Below are 17,297 nucleotides of genomic sequence, written 5' to 3'. Positions count from 1 at the left end.
TAACACTTATTATAAGTCATCCATATTGGCCTAGTCAAAATGTTTGTACCTTTCCAACAGCTAAAGGTAGCGCCCACGTTTTCCACCCTGGTTTGAGACCAAATCCATTCGATTGTTGAGTTTATTTCCTCACCATTCAAACCTTCTTTCACTCTCTCTCTCTCTCCGTCTCTCTCAGCTTACACCATGGCTACTCTCACAGATTTTCCATCTCTTCCATATCTTCATACCTTTCCCGCCATTAATTCCCCCCAAAATTCCTCCACATCTCTGAAATTTCTCTACAACCCTCGAACTTTATCGTCATCCTCTAACATCTGTTCATTCCCATTCTCTGCAATTATTCATTCGAAATATGATAATAGAATTACTTCTCGTGGATTGAGATTCCGATGTTCCATCGCTAATGATTCGACTATTTCTCGTTCAAAATTGAACAAAGATGACAATTCTAGCATTTACAAGGTCGATTGTGTCGTCGTTGGTGCCGGAATAAGTGGTCTTTGCATTGCTCAAGCTCTTGAGAAGAATCATAAAGGAGTTGCTCCTAAGGTTCTTGTGACGGAGGCTAGAGATCGTGTTGGAGGGAATATCACCACGAAGGAGAGAGATGGGTATCTTTGGGAAGAAGGTCCCAATAGTTTTCAGCCATCTGATACAATGCTCTCTGTTGCGGTATGAATTTTTCTAATCTAGGGTTTTACTTATTTCTTACTGATTTCAATTTTTTTTAAATAAACTAGTGAAAATTTTCTTGCTGAAATAGAATTTGTGGATTGTCAGCTAAACATAATTTATGAGTAGAACCCTTGGTATTCAGTTCAGAATCTTATATGAACCAAAGAGGGATTTGTCAAAAACAAGTACTTATCATCATGATAAGAAATAAAATGGGGTCATTTGAAATGAAGTGACTGAAAAAGTAAATGGGAGAGGTACACATATTAGAAATGTTAACTTCGACAATCACCCACAAGAAAGGAGACCAATTAGATAGCCTCCTTATCAATCTACTGTTTCAAGGAAAGATCGTAAGAAGCTGATATAGTCCTCTCATTTGGGTAAAGGACTTGGGAGTTTTGTCAAGATTAGATAATGCATGTGGGTTCTTTTGGTGAGGCCAGTTGTTTCAGTTGACGGAAACTGTGTTGTGTGTAGACTAGCTGTTAGGGTCGTAAGCCACAAAATGCAATTGCTTGTATGCTATGTTGGAAAAGTCGGCATGGGGGACTAGTCGGCGGACTTGGGACTAGGCATAGTCGCTACTAGTCGTATTTACACGGGACTAGTCGTAGAATATAAATATATAATTATATATAGGTATAAATATAAGTGTTTGGTCTTAATGAAGTATAAACACTAAAAATTCATCCCTAAGAAGCACACATATAATTATCAACAAGTTCTACAACATTAATGAAGTATAAAACACTAACAACTAACATTTATTTGAGTTTATAGAGAAAAAGAGTAGAATATGGGTTCTAAAAAGAAATACGAAAAAAAGATTGAGAAGATAGAGAAACTTGGAATCTTGTTTGGAGAGCAAGAAAACTTCAAAATTACTTCAATCTGGTTATAATGATATTTGGAGGGGAGAGGAAGGGTGAAAAGCCGAATGAGCAAATCCTAAACCACCTTTGTCGATTTGAGCAAAAGGAAAAAAAAGCTCAGCTAAATAATCCCGACTGGCCCGACTAGTCGACTTGGTCCTAGTCGGACCAAGTCGGGGATTTACTCGGAATTCCACGGGACTAGGGTTTTGGCTCCTAGTCGAGTCGGCAAGATGGGGACTAAGGAGTAGTCGAGGTGTACTCGGGGATTAATCCCGACTTTTTCTTCATAGCTTGTATGTAAAGTTTAATGCGTTTGTCTATTTGTAGGTTGATAATGGTTTGAAGGACGATCTTGTATTGGGTGATCCTAATGCTCCGCGTTTTGTCTTATGGAATGGAAAGTTGAGGCCTGTACCTGCAAAACCAACTGATTTGCCTGTATTCGACTTGATGAGCTTGGGTGGGAAGCTTAGGGCTGGACTTGGTGCTTTCGGCATTCGACCACCTCCTCCAGTTTGTTTTCATTTCTTATCTTTACATTTGAAAATAGTTGCATGGACATTCATGAAGTTCAGATGCACGGGATAACTTTTACATTCCTTAATTCTCATATCATAATTGTTGACAAAGGTGACAGGGTTACGAGGAGTCGGTTGAAGAGTTTGTGCGTCGGAATCTTGGTGGTGAGGTTTTTGAGCGGCTGATTGAGCCATTCTGTTCAGGTAAGCAATATATATATTCACAAACAAGTTCTATAAGCGTACAATAGAGCACCTTCCTCTCTGACTTCATAACTGATATGCATGTTCGAGTTAAGTTCTTCCTAGGATTCTTGAAATAGTAAACCTGTGTACATAAAGATTGCAATAGTCTGATTTCTTTGGAGAAAAAAACTGTATATGTCTTCTTGGATGTTCATTGGAGATGCATATTACAGAACATTTTTGTATTTAGGGATTGTTGCAGGATTGTTGACTTTAGACTGAGACAACTAATGTCATTTCATTAAAAGATTTTAAATTACACAAAGGTAAAAACTATGATAATCGTGAGATTTGTTATGTTGGTATTAATATGATACATGATGAATCACACCCTTGTGTTTCTTCCGAATAGAGGAAGGTTTTTGTGTCTAAGAAACTTTTGTGCATTAAACGTGATGTCTCCAAACATTATATGTTTGGTCTACCAAGTAACCATGCATATGCTCTGGGCCAAAATATTTAGTTATTTATTCGAACTCTATCAATTGAACTGTGCACATTCTTATGTCATTGTCATATAGCTTGGAAGATTTGGAATCTTCTCGCAACTCGCAAGTGCAACTAAGGTTGTACAAGCCATACTAGAGGATGTGAATTTTCTTCTTTATTTATGGGGAAAAGCTCCTGTCACGAAATAAGGGAGGATGTTATCCCAAATGTAGTAAATTGGTGCATTTGGAAATTGAGAAATAAGGCTAACTTTAAAAGATATCCCAGCCAAAGACTACAACTAGCTCCGCTAACTGCAACCACGGAGAAACTATCAAATATTATTATGTGTGAACCTCGTATGAAGCTTCCTAGTACGCATTCACATAAGTGCCAGACCATGCATTCATGCAACGAAGATATCTTTTATTCTCTTAGCTTCACACAGTTAAACAGTTCAAAAAAATTCTGTAAACTGATCTGCTCTAAGATAAGAAGGGACTATTCTTTCTCTCTGAACTCTCTAGGAAATGGGTGATGCAGGTGTTTATGCCGGTGATCCTGCAAAGTTGAGTATGAAAGCAGCCTTTGGGAAGGTTTGGAATCTAGAACAGAATGGTGGTAGCATCATTGGTGGCGTGTTTAAAGCAATTCAAGAGAAGAGTAAAAATCCCAAACCACCCCGAGATCCGTAAGACAATGTGCTTTAAAAACTGCTGCACATTAAGGTGTATGCTAAATATAATTGAGTTACGATGCAGGAATTTGCCCAAACCAAAGGGACAGACTGTTGGATCTTTCAGAAAAGGGCTTGTAATGCTCCCGGATGCTATTTCTGCAAGGTAAAGAGAGCAAAATGGTGCGCCTTTCCCATCTTTAAGGAACCTAATGTAGTTGTTTTTTAATGCAGGTTGGGTAGCCAAGTCAAACTATCCTGGAAACTTATAAGCATAAAAAAATTAGATGAAAATAGACGATATATTTTGACGTATGAGACACCAGAAGGGTTGATTGCTATCTGGACCAAAAGTGTTATCATGACGGTTCCATCTCATGTTGCTAGTAGCTTGTTACGTCCTCTCTCTGTATGTTCCATTCTTGAGTTATAAATTCCGCTTATTAAATATACATGCTTAAACGAATGACATCCGTTCTTAATCTTTTATAGTTGTGATGTTGTATGCACTCTTTTGATTTGCTTTTTTGCGTTGCATTCTTGGTCAAAACTGCTCTAAGCGCACCTCTTAAAAAAGTTCGCAATTCATTGAGTAGTATTCTGATTGATATCTGCAGTTGCAAAACTGTAGTAGCACTATTATGTGGAAGGGGAAATCGTGAAACAATGATGTCTACAGGAATGAAACAGTTCTGAACTGAGTAGTCACAAGCTTGAATGGAATAATGTGCAGTTTTGAAGTATCTAGTGCGCTGCTTTAACCTACTCAGAATGTGAGCTATAATAGGTTCTCTGCATACATTACAAGCTTATACGTTTAAGCATGTATAAGAATGTATTTAGGCAGATTCGAACAATAACAATTACTGAGTTTCCGTGCATAAAGAGCAAGGATGTACATTTCCATAAATTGTGTTACAAATAGCCAGAGACGTCACTTTTTGGAAACCAAATCCCAAATACTGAAACTTTCTTTATTGTTCCATTCTTGTCTAAAACCTGAATATTCAGATACAGTGGTTTTCTTTGTTTGCAGGATGCTGCAGCAGATTCACTCTCCAAGTTATATTACCCGCCAGTGGCAGCAGTTTCCATTTCATACCCAATTGAAGCAATTAGGAAAGAATGTCTGATAGATGGTGAGCTCAAGGGATTTGGGCAGTTGCATCCCCGAACACAAGGAGTGGAGACGTTAGGTACATATTCCTCTATAATACTGTGTTGAATGTGCACAAAGGATAACCTAGTTATCTTTTACGTGTTCTCCTTTACTTCAACCTTGTTCTTTATGGTATACAATCTGTATAAGCAACAATCTTACTCCTAATTATAGATGCTCTCTCTCATGCCTTACAGGAACTATATACAGTTCTTCCCTATTTCCGAATCGTGCACCACCTGGGAGAGTGCTGCTTTTGAACTTCATTGGAGGTGCCACCAATACTGGAATTTTGCAGAAGGTAATAAACTAAGTCATTGTTTTGGTTTTCAGCATCTATCCTAGGTTGTGTACGGTTAATAGAAGATAAAAACCATTAGGTATGGTGCTTCTCCACAAAGATCTCTTGATACTCTCCGGGAGCACATCCTTCTAGTGTATCTCCTTATTTTTTCTATCTTAAGGAGCTTTTAACTTTTGCGTTGACTCTAGAAATTGCATTACATGGACATAGCTCTCCTCAGTAGAAATGGTAATGTAAGTGGGTATATCAGGAAAAACTCGATTTCTAGATAAGTAACAGTCAAACATATCGCTCAGTAAACAATGTTAAAATGCTCGCAAAATAAAAAATATCTGATTTAGGACTTCTCTCGTCTTCATTTTGTGTTAGCAAAGGAAGGTGGTAGAGAGACCATAAACCCTGAATCCCCGTTTTCAATGCTCAAGTGAGGCCACTTCTTTACTTCTTGCTTCCACTGATTATTCATATACTTAAACGATTGCAGACGGAGAGTGAACTTGTTGGGGCAGTTGATCGAGACCTTAGAAAGATGCTTATAAATCCAAACTCAAAGGATCCGCTTGTTCTTGGAGTAAGAGTGTGGCCACAAGCCATCCCCCAGTTCTTAGTTGGTCATCTAGATATCATTGAGGCTGCAAAACGCGTCCTAAAAGATGACGAGCTTAATGGGCTTTTTCTAGGGGGCAACTACGTTTCAGGTGTAGCCTTGGGTCGCTGTGTTGAAGGTGCTTTCGAGACTGCTTCAGAGGTATCCAACTACTTGTCAGAGTATTCAAACAAGTAAAAACACCAAATTTAGGGCAATTAGAAAAAGTATCGTTTATATTACAAAAAGAAGTAAAATGCAGAGACTAACGGATACTTGTACAATTTTTGCAATCGGTATTTATGTTGTTTTATTTCTCCCTTTGATGTAACTATTGTAGCCATGTTCAAGAATCAAGAACCATAATGGGTTAGGTCAAGATCAGTTTTTATTTAGTGACCTCCACTTTTATTGATTACTATTGCTACACATCATAAGCAAGATTTTGAGCTTGAGGTCAACATGTTAGTTCTCATAAGAAATGTTGATGGGGCTTGAACGTAAATATGTGATTCCGAACAAAACTATTCGGATATAATTGCCTTGTAAGCTCGTGCACCAAGGAGCTCTGAACATAGAAACCTTGCTTTGATGGGAGAAAAAGTATTTGATATATATGAAATTGACTCAAATTTGATTTTAGATTGTTTGTTCTAGTCCAATTAGTGGTGTTTGACTTGCCTAAATGACTGATTCACCTTGTTTTGAGACTATTTGATTCGAACGGAGTCATTTTGAGACGAGAAGAGTGTAACAAACACCATATAGAAGTCTAATAGTGTCTTTGATTATAAATTATAAAAAGAAACCCTAAGAATTATAAAATGAAAACGTAAGGGAAGGTTTTACATGTCTAATAAACCTATTTTTCATGTTAGCTTAAAAGAAAACATTAAAGCTCGCAAAAGGCATGATGCAGATCTTGGCCGGCCATTCTTGATATTTTAACCCACCACAGTGGTAGAGGACAAGAATGTCTAGGGATCATTCTTAGTCAAATGTTGTTATTGTGAAATTCATAAGGGCTATGAAAAAGGACAAAAATTAATACGTTTTTTTAGTTAGTTTAACTTAGTAAATGTTTGATAAGATTTCGCTTTACATATTCAAATTCTTGAAGAAAGTTAAATAATTTTTCTGAACCAAAAAGTCAAAAAGTTAATTATTGAATTGCATCTGATAAACGCGATTAAATACAATCAAATTTGAATTCTCTCACCTACCAATTCGAAGGGTTAAGGAGAGGAAATCCCACAAAGTAATCCCATATGCTTCTCCTTTTACACTTTATGGGGACATTATTTACTTTGGGAAATCAAATCCAAGCCTAATCTCATAACTTGATTGAGAATTTCAGGAAGAAAACTGAAAAATCAAAGCACAAGAGATATTAGTCATGGTCAAAATTTGAACATGAATCTATGAAAAGAGACCCACAGTTTACTTGGAAAAAAATATTATTGGATGATAGATAGAAATCTGGTTTCCTATAGGTGGACTTTATTGGGTTCACAATTTTATCTTTTTGGAAAATAAACAATTGTACTGTGGGGAATGGGGGGCAATCTAATGAGATATTGGGAGAATGGTCCATTAAGCTTAAGACAGTGAGGCTTAATTGGTCTCCTCTCTCTAGAAGTCTATCTTTATCTCTCTAACTTGACAAAGACCAACTCAAACTTTGCTTTATAATTGTCTTTGTTTAGTGTTTGATGTTGGCTTTGAGCAACAAAGCAAGGGGCCAAGACAGAGGAGGAAGAGAGAAATCTATGCTTGAGATATACACAAAGTGCATTGCACTAAAAAGTCATTGGACCAAGAGAAAGATAGGCTAAGGGAAGCAACATTGGGGGAACAATAACACCCTTTTCTTATTCATCTTGTTTCTTACTACCCATTCTTTCTCCCTCACCATTGGCTTTTCTTTAGCCCTAAGTTAACTATTTGTTCCCCTCCCATCTTCTCTATTTATGAAAATTAAAGGTCTAAGTAGCATGAAAACTTGTAAAGATTTTCATGAAAGAGAGCCAACTAAATCCAGCAACCGAGAGTGCTACAGTTGCTTGGAGTTTTAGTTAGAGTTTCACTCGATACATTGATGATACTATCATGTATTTTTCTTTAAATCATTGTGATTTTAAAAAAAATAGAAGTATATGATTATAAAGATGTCATATTAGTTTCCGATTGAAATTTTGAATAAGACCATGAGACCATATATATATATAATTTGCTCTCTTTCAAAACAAAAAAAGATGTACAATTTGCTCTTCAAACCCACTTAAAAAAATGTAAATTCTAGAGCATATAGATATGGGGTGAGAGAAAGAGATCTAGAAAGAGGGGGGGGATGTTGAGAGGAGGGTTGATAGAATACACAAGACTCTTTTGCCTTTTCTTTTCCTATTGTCCAGGGTTGAGTTGATTGCATGTCTCCTAGAGTTGCTTTCATGTCTTATCTTTTGAGAGTCTTCTTTCATTAAATTAAACTTTAAACAAAAACTGAAACCCTAAATAAACAAACACCATCAAACTCAAAAACCTTCTTCTAATACTTTTTAATTTTTATAATGCCCAAGTTTCAAAGGTTTGCCTCTTGTCTCCTCCCCCTTTCCCTAAACTATATAAACAACAATATCACACTTAAGTATTAATTATAAATACTAACACATTCAGTACTACTTATATTTTATAAATGTTTTTTAAATCCACCATTTTTTTAGTGTTTCTCTTAGTTAGAGACATCCCCTATGGAACATTTTAGATAGTATATGCTTAATTAAGTCAATATTAAATCCTAATTAATCTAAACGATCATGATCAATGTTAGTCAATTGCTAGCAGGTACCACTACAAATTTATACTTTAAATACAACTGTTCATCGTACTATCAGTAACATAGAAGACCGTACCTGCAAAATGACTTTACACACTACGACCAGCTGATACATTGAACAATAAACAAAAGTATGTCTAAGTATTTCCCCTTTCTGATAACGATCGCTTATTATCGAGGCCTTAGTGTGTCCATCTCTGATCCTTTCGAGCGTGTTAAATTCTTGTCCTTTTCATTCCCAATAAACAACTAAACATAAGAGTAAATTGATATTAATCCAATAAATAATCTCTAACATGGGTTAAGCTTTAATATTAACAATGAATTCGTCAAGTTATTAACAATGAATTCGTCAAGTTATGGGATTAAACTTTAGCAATTTTATCTATTACCTTTAAAGCGAAAACTTTATCTTTTAGTTGTTCTAATTCTTATAAATCTTTCATTGGATCTTTTTCTATTGCCTGTAAGGATAATTATTAACCATTTAAGTAATGAAAATAGGGAATGATGTTTATCTTAGCTTCTTGCAAGAAAAGCCAAAAGAAAACTAAAATTGGTGCTATATATTTCATAGAATTATTGAGTAGGTCGATAACAAAAATAATTTAAGTCACACAAGGTTATAATTATCGTCATTATTAATATTATTTGATAGGTGATAGTTATCATTATATTCTTTTAATAATTTATGTAAGGTGGTGTTTGCTTTTCTTATTTGAATCTGACTCGTCTGACTTGTTTTAGTTACATATATACTAATCAGACCAAAATATTTTAGCTAATGGATTCTTAATTGAAACTGTTCTTTATGGGCGACTCAAACGAAATCAAATTATCATGCACCAATTATTCAAACAAATTTAACACACGAACCACTCAAAAATGAAACATTCTTAAGTTAACCCAAGTTAGATCTTTTAAACACGTCAGATATGAATTTAAGAAAACCAACCACCAACTAAGGCTAAGGTTACCTACGGTTAGCAACTTAGCACATAGATTTTATTTCTTTGGCTCAATCAACTCGTTCGAATAGTTTTGTCAAAATTGGCTAAAGTAAGAGGCGCACGGAAACGTCTAGTTTATGAAAATGAATAAATGTATGTTTGGCTTAACTTGGGTGGTTCTTTATTAAGGAAAGCAGATCAAGAATAAGTAGGTCGGGTAATGCTAATTAAGATTTGAGTGAGAAATGACATAAAAAGGAGAAAGAAAAAGAAGAGAGAGTGAAGAGACTGTCTGGTCTTTTAAGAGGAAGAGATGAAGACTTAAATATTTTGGTTAAAATTAATTGTCTCCATTCTACACCACAACCTGACCCTACAACAACTCTTACCTCTTTTTCTATTTTTACTTTGAAAACCTTTCACTTCACTACAGTTTTTGTCCCAAAGCCTCACAATTTGGGTAAGCTGATCATCAAGACCAGATCTGAGTACTATATCATCATCATATAACACCTAGAACAGGCTGGATCAGTCTAAATTTGGTCCAACCCTTCATTATTGGCTCTTATTTGTCAGCAGACACCATGGTGTATGAATATGCAACCCCTTTCTATCACTGAAACTTCCAAGTTGTTACTTTGTAGTTTTAGATATATGATAATGTTACTGTCGATGGGTTAGACCAAAATTTCATTTACGTGACAGGGTGTTTGTTATTTTCTAAGTCAGACATGAAATCTATCTCGCAGTCTGAACTGACTAGAATTATAATTAGAATGTTTGTTTTTATCTGATTTACATTTCTTTGAATGATTGATTTGTTTTGATTTTGAATCAAAAAAACAATTCTGATTCACACAAATCATATTTAGACAATGAGAAATAAACAAGTATCGAGTGATTGTAATTTACGGATCTAGATTCACTACTTTACATATTTTGAAGAAAATTGAGATGTGAGATAAATATTTCTAGAAAGATATAGATAGGAAAAGGTAAAATGGGCAACCATAGTTAAAAGCAGGTGCTAGAAATAGGGGTAGATAATATGAGTATCTAAATGGTGACCACTCTTGACAAGAATGTGAGATGGGTGGGGTGGGTGGATGAATGAATGAGTGAGAATAGAGTCTATATATATGGATAGGTGGTCCAAATAGTGTACATATATGGCTCAGCATACCCTTGTGGGCTAAACATATCCCTGGACCTACACAGTCCCTTCTGTATCTTTGTTTTGGAAATATCATAATCAAATGGGATTCTTTGAAGATGGGGCAAGTAAACAAAAGTTTCATCTCTAAAGTAAAATTCTTATAAAAGAATGTAGGTCTAATTTCTATTTCGTAGAGTAGGTGAGGTAATCAATATCGCACTGGCTCTATCACTCTTCAATTTATTAACGGTGTAGTTCTTGGTGTAACCTCCGTCTATCTAACTATAGGAGTTCAAGCGCCATATAAAACTACTACATTTTATCTCAAAACAGCTCAAGATGGATGGATTTCTCTGTATACTTAAACTTCATTGGAGGGGTGGTGATAACGGGTTGTGGTTGGCTAGCTAATTCCAACCCAACTCGCCACCTCAACTTTCGTGTGAGATGAGAAGTATATATGTACCAATTGATCAAACATTTGTAAATGTAGCATCAGGACGAACAAATTTTATAAACCAATTTAAAAAACTGACAACTAATAATAAAGAAAATTATTCTCGAACAGGAATGTCTTAGTATATCTATTCCGGCTAAAAAAACATCTTCAGTCGACGATAAATAATCTTTATTCTAATTTATCTTTTCAAAAGATATTAAATGGACTTTACTTATTTCATCATTTCATGTGATCTAGATTTCCATCTTTCATTTCTATTCATATGCAAAAGTGATTTCGTGTTGTTTTTTCTTAAACCTAGACGAGCCATACACACAATACAATTGTGAACACCATTAAAAAAAGAAGAAGTTGAAATGGAACATCTTACAAAATCTTGTACTAAGTATTTATTACTCGACCAAGTCTTGTTGGTTAGAAAGCAAACAGTTTGAGTGAGAGATTTGAAGCAAACATGTGATGAGAAAACCAATGGGTTTGGTGACTCAAGATAAGGCAGGACCAATCAATCAAACAAGGAATTGAGTTTAATGTTTGACACGTGAGGTAAAGAGAATTAAGGTGGTTTAATTATTACTAACACTTAGTAATTATTATAGTACTAAACACAAACAAATGATAATTAGAGGAATGGTTCAAAAATTTGCTAAGGTAACAGAAGCCAAGCCGGCCCAGAGACTTTGTCCCTTCAAAGCTACGTGTGCATGTCGGCCACCAAGACGACACTCCCTAAGTCCAAACCCAACGACTTTTCTTCTTCTTCTCTCTCTATTTAAACCCCAACTGTGGCGGCTCTTCTCTGGCCTCTCTTTCTCTCACTAAACTCTAACAAATTACTACAACTAGTAGAACTGCAGAATGGGCAGATCAAATAGTGAGTCTCCATCTTCATCCTCTTCTTCTTCCTCCTCAATTGATAGTAGCAACTATACCTCTTCCAGGACAGATTTGAGCACTGATCTTAGACTTGGTTTGAGTATCTCTTCTTCCACATCCTCTCACCATCACAATTCAAGGTAGAAAGAGCCCTTATTACTATTGGGCATTGACTAATTTCCTTTGATTTAAATCAATGCATCTCTCTCATTCTCTGTTTTAGAAATTTCATGCTTACCCATGTCTTTGTTTGAGGAAATTTAGTCACATAATTCATCTCCTTAATTCATTCATGAGTTTTAGTCAATACCCATTTCTTCTCTCTCTCTCTCTCTTACTCTGTTTTTTTTGTATGTGAAACAGAGATGCTGATTGGCCACCAATCAAACAGTCACTAAGGAATACACTTGGGAAAAAAGGAAATAGTACTAACAGACATAATCATCAACCCACTTTGTTTGTCAAGGTGTACATGGAAGGAATCCCAATTGGAAGGAAACTTGATCTCTTTACAATTCATGGTTATGATGGTCTCATTAGAACTCTCTCTCATATGTTCACCACTACCCTTCTTCGTAAGTATACTTATTTCTATATAGCGCCGTGGACACCTAGTATATATATATATATACAGAGAGAGATAGAGTTTATACATGTATATGAACCTAATACACCAAAATTTTGATTACAGATCCGAACGGTGTGGGTCGAGTAAATTCTAATCAAGAACATCATTTGTTAACTTATGAAGATAAAGAAGGTGATTGGATGATGGTTGGGGATGTTCCTTGGGAGTAAGTTCATATATCTTTCTCATCAATTTTGATTAATATCCATAAAATCTCTTCACTTCCCCTGTTTCAGTTGAAGTACTAATTAATGTATTTGTGTTTTTTTTTTGCTAGTTTGTTCTTGGCAACTGTGAAGAGACTGAAGATAACAAGTTCAGACCAGTGTTAGATATCATACATGTTCATCAATTTCTCTCTCTCTCTCTCTCTCTCTCTCTCTACAATTTTCAGATAATGTTGCAAAAATTAGCTCTATGAGAAAATCAGAAACTAAACTTGTTGGATGATATATATATATATGTACAGATAAATACTTCCCCATATAATATATATAGAAATTTGGTTTTTTTTTTAATTCTGTTTTTATTTTAGGAGCATCCTAGTGAGAAATCTATCAATATAGATGTTCTTGATATGGGGGATGACTAAGATGTTATATATTAAGGGTTGTTTCTAGGTCTCTCCTCTGAATGGTTAATGGAAATACCTAACCTAATGTACATTATTACTCATTTGGGTTCTTGGTTAGAACATCTGCTCTTGTTAGGATGCCCAAGATGCCGCGATATTTACTAAGTTTGACATGACACCTATAGCCCCGTCTCTTTGATTTACCTAGTAAGGTGAGACACGAGTATGCGCCTTGATTTTGATACCACCAATAACGACCTAAGCCCAACTATTTGTCCATGGTATTATCAGTTAGGATCAAACTCAATTGGTACAGAGTTTTATTCTTAACTAATGCTCCACGAGCCCTCTATGAAGGCATTCCCACTTACTAAGTTTGGGCTTGTACATTAAGTTAGAAAGGGGGGTCAAACGGGAAGTCACAGATTGTCAAGGTCTAGCGTTGAACTTCCACCCGCCCAAACAAGGTTACAAGGGCCAGAATTATGTGAACGTCCGACACGCTTCTGCCATGCGCTGAAAACACTCAGATCTTGCGATTCAACAACTAGAGTTCCTGCTTCTTTGGGCAGTATAGTTGTCAGTGATTCAATCCAACGAATCACGATCCACCTGCCTATGCCTATTACAGGATGCTCCTATTTGCAGAAAGTGTACCAAATGCAAACATGTCCATCAATTCACCTATTCCTTACTGGTGCACTATCTTTTTTCTCGCAATATTTATAAGAAGAGTTTGATCGACAATAATATGAAACCGCAAAGAAACTTCACTGATAACTGGATATAGAGCAAAAAGTTTATAAGAAGGCTGAGGAATTGGTGTTCCATGATAGAGTATAGTGAGGGCAGATAGTAAATAGCTTTGTCAATAGGTGAGTATATCTGAAATCTAACTTAGACGATTGAATTGACTCGCATCAGATTTCAAAATGTTTCTGTTTACCTGACTTATTTAAATTGTTGATTTTGAGTCAATTTGATTCACACAATTTAGTTTTAGACGTGTCCAATGAGATAAAAACAAACACCACAGGTTAACCGAATCCATGAATTGGAGTGCATTTCATTCGTTCGTTCATATGATCTAACTGAGAGATACATTGTAAGTAAAAAAAAGATAACCATCAATATCATGGTTCCAAGAAGTCACCTTTGTGAACCAGTTAAAAGAAAAAACTGAGTATAGAAGAGTATGTGCCGATGAAACGAAAAGGTTGGCGCCTGTAAACCCCAAAAATTGCTAGCCGCATCTCAGCTTTAACTAGGGCATTTCACTTCTTCGGGTGCCTATAATTCTTTATCACTATCTTGATCTTTGAAATAAGCCTTAACTATTTCTTTTAATCTATCCCACTCTCAAGTCTCACCCATGTGAATTTGATTTAGAAAAAAAATATCATTCGTACTGCTCTATCCAGCTAGTAAAGACTTAAATAAGATTCGAAGAGTTTTTTTTTTAATTTTTTTTTCAGATTTGAAATCTGAACTGGGATTAATTCAGATTTGAGATTCCCTTTTTTAAGAAAATTAGAAATGTTGGTTGAAATTGAGTCTATGTCTGAATGAGCCGAAAAATAGTCAATTTGGTTAAGCCAATTCTGATTTAGCTAATTCAGATTCAGAGTTGCAAAAAGAAACAAATACAACCTAAGATCTTTGCCTTTCATTGGAAAAAATTAAGATCAAAGAGATCAATATAAATAGAGTGTATTATTAATTAATTAATGAAGACTTCAACAACACCTTTTGCTTGTTGGAAGATGAAAGTTAAAAGGGTAGTTGTGAAAACCCAACCCATATTGTTAGTTACAAGTTATTTTATTAAGAGGTAGAGAGTCGAGGTAGATAGATGATGCCAAAAAGGGTGGAAACGTTTAGAACAAGGCAAAGATTGTCCACCATCCACGTTTAGAACTTACTGTGTCTGCCAAAAGAGTAGATAGATGCTGCCAAAATGGATCCTTCCATTTTGTATCTTTAGGGAGATGATAAACCATAAATTTTTCTAATGATCCCTTGGGGTGATGCTCCATTTCAACATTTGCTTGATATCATTATTTCAAAGAAAATTCTATTGGTGCAAAAAACTTTGTTACTACGAGTTAGTCTCTTTAGCATTCGTCACTTGGTACTTGATCACTTTTGGGTGCGTCTATAGCCATCCCGCCGTTTTATTATTGGACCTCCTCCATTCTTAGCGACCCCACATGTTAGGGTAATCCAAAAACATTGGAACCGGATGTAATCCGTACTAGACTTGAACAACATACTCAAACTAGAGACAATCCTAGACGCACGAACTAATAGCAAAAAGATGGGAGAGGCGATGGTTAACATATGATGATTATACATACAAGCTATGAAATACCAGGAGGTCTTATCTGTCTTGATTGATACTTGTAACTGAAATAACATACTAGTACTAACTGTAAAGCTTTTAATGATAATTCCCAATAGCATATTGCCACGTGAATGGTACTACTAAATTTTCTCCTTATAAAAATGCCCCAACTCTTTCTCTGAATTATCCTCTTCTCTCTAATCTCAAGAACAAGAAGAGGAAAAACAGTTGCTATTTTTCTCTAGAACAACCCATTGCTACTAATTAAGTAATTAAAGATGGCAGATGAAGGGACTCTGAAATGCATAGACATCCTCTTGGCTATCATCCTTCCGCCTCTTGGCGTCTTCTTCAAATTCGGTTGCAAGGTTCTTATACACTTCACACCCTCTCTCCATTTCTTCTTTCTTCTTAGTTTTTAACTCTTTGATCGGTTAGCTTAGAAGAGCAAGAGGTATAGTCGGAACGACTATCAGAGTAATTTCAAGACGACAGTCGGAACGGGGGAGATGAAATTTAGAGAGGAAAATATTTTGAGTTTCTTTCTCTAAATTTCATTTGTCCATACACGATCATCCGCCTGAAATTAGGCTGATAGTCGGACAAACTCACTGTTGTCGGAGTCCACTCTTTACTCTTTCTTTTGGCTTTCGTAAATCTGATAAATAGTAAATTGTGAATGATTGAATATATGCAGGTTGAGTTCTGGATTACTCTAATTTTGACGTTCTTTGGCTACCTACCTGGTATCGTATACGCCGTTTATGCCATTACGAAGTAAATTTCGTCATGGACATCATATAAATTACAGTAGTTTTTTTAAGAGTGAATTGTCGTGCTATTTCTCTCTCTTAGTCTCCTTGTAGAAAGATGTTCTTATTGGGGGTTTATTTGTAGAACAAAATTTGGTTTGATGGATGTAACTTCAACCTATAATGAGAATCAGTCTTTTTCTATGCCCTTTTTCGTAGTTTTATACAAAAGGTCCCTGCAGTCAAGGGCGGAGCCAGGATTCGAAACTATACAGGACTAGCCTAAAATTTTTATAACCAAATTTTTACTTGCGCTAAATATATGATAGCCGAAAATAACATGCAAAGGCAATTTTTTTGGTCAAAGTAAAGTTTTGCATCATTGTTGTCACAAACCACATACGCAATGTTGGATATAGAAGGTGAATGTTCTAAATCTTTTTTGTTGTTTTCTCTTGTCGAAATAAAAATGCGAATAAAGAATTTTTTTTCTTTCGCTTGGGTACTTGAGAGGATTTTCGGACATTTTAGCCTAAAGTTAAATCAACATCAAAACAAAACAAATTTACATGAATTCCTACACTCAAGTTACAAAAATAAAAAATCATGTATTCTATTTGGTAAAAGTTTTGAGTAAAATTCATATATCCCCTAAACTCATAAAAGCCTCAAGTTGCAATCAAAATTCAAAATTAGGTATCAACAATCAAAGCCAATCACCCAAATGATAAAGATTAGTAGCTCAGTTTATCAAAATAAGTAACTCTTACAATAAAGTAATGGACTATGATCAAAATCAATAATCCACCTAAAAAATCAAAATAAATAAACTAATTAGTAATACACAAAATAATCCAAATTGAAGCATTAGAAGTTTTAATAAGAATAAAAAAGAAGAGGGAAAAAACATTACTTCCCTAACTAGATAGTAGAGAAAAAGCCTTCAAAGTTGAATCACTTGATTAGTTGATTTTTTTTTCTTGTTAACAAAATAAAAGATGATCTCATGAAGAACCCTAGTTTTGTAGATTTCACTTGAAATCTTCAAATTGCGGAAACATTAAGCAGAGATGGCAATGTTAGAGGAGTTGGGATGAAGAAATTGATGGAATTCCTTTAATCAAGAATTCGGATTTACGATTCTCTCCATTTCTAGGGTTCCTCTCGACTTAGAACCAAGGAATCAACTCTTTGTCTCTCTAGTTCTTCTCATAACAGATAAGTAAAAGAAAAAAAATGAACCCTGG

The 17,297-nt window shown here is 35.4% G+C and overlaps 2 protein-coding genes across 2 annotated transcripts; both read left to right on the top strand.

Moving 5' to 3' along the window:
- Positions 1-42: 42 nt before the first annotated feature.
- On the top strand, positions 43-5,869 carry LOC147534176 (Flavin containing amine oxidoreductase family). The gene is made up of 9 exons (XM_086647514.1): positions 43-675; positions 1,884-2,069; positions 2,194-2,278; positions 3,293-3,440; positions 3,511-3,591; positions 3,660-3,834; positions 4,462-4,621; positions 4,782-4,885; positions 5,373-5,869. The coding sequence occupies exons 1-9, from the start codon at positions 187-189 to the stop codon at positions 5,670-5,672; spliced, it is 1,728 nt and encodes a 575-aa protein (XP_086503640.1). The 5' UTR covers positions 43-186; the 3' UTR covers positions 5,673-5,869.
- Positions 5,870-11,642: 5,773 nt separating this feature from the next.
- LOC147534175 (auxin-responsive protein IAA31-like) lies at positions 11,643-12,898 on the top strand. Its single transcript, XM_086648853.1, has 4 exons — positions 11,643-11,892; positions 12,116-12,327; positions 12,444-12,546; positions 12,658-12,898. Exons 1-4 carry the CDS (start codon positions 11,735-11,737, stop codon positions 12,710-12,712), a joined length of 528 nt encoding a protein of 175 aa, XP_086504979.1. The 5' UTR covers positions 11,643-11,734; the 3' UTR covers positions 12,713-12,898.
- Positions 12,899-17,297: the final 4,399 nt, after the last annotated feature.

This window comes from Eschscholzia californica, unplaced genomic scaffold (genome assembly GCF_041429995.1).
Source record: "Eschscholzia californica isolate CP2 unplaced genomic scaffold, dmEscCali1.0.p SCAF_6, whole genome shotgun sequence".
Lineage (NCBI taxonomy): Eukaryota > Viridiplantae > Streptophyta > Magnoliopsida > Ranunculales > Papaveraceae > Eschscholzia > Eschscholzia californica.
Note: the sequence above shows the minus strand (reverse complement) of the source record. Positions and strands in the feature narration are given on the sequence as shown.

What these genes read in the sequence shown, in the direction of transcription:
- LOC147534176 (XM_086647514.1), top strand. Translation starts at nt 187, where the DNA reads ATGGCTACTCTCACAGATTTTCCATCTCTTCCATATCTTCATACCTTT. An exon ending in CCCAAACCACCCCGAGATCC is followed by an intron (nt 3,441 to 3,510) that starts GTAAGACAATGT and finishes GTTACGATGCAG; the next exon opens with GAATTTGCCCAAACCAAAGG. An exon ending in CCGGATGCTATTTCTGCAAG is followed by an intron (nt 3,592 to 3,659) that starts GTAAAGAGAGCA and finishes TTTTTAATGCAG; the next exon opens with GTTGGGTAGCCAAGTCAAAC.
- LOC147534175 (XM_086648853.1), top strand. Translation starts at nt 11,735, where the DNA reads ATGGGCAGATCAAATAGTGAGTCTCCATCTTCATCCTCTTCTTCTTCC. An exon ending in GTTCACCACTACCCTTCTTC is followed by an intron (nt 12,328 to 12,443) that starts GTAAGTATACTT and finishes TTTTGATTACAG; the next exon opens with ATCCGAACGGTGTGGGTCGA. An exon ending in GTTGGGGATGTTCCTTGGGA is followed by an intron (nt 12,547 to 12,657) that starts GTAAGTTCATAT and finishes TTTTTTTGCTAG; the next exon opens with TTTGTTCTTGGCAACTGTGA.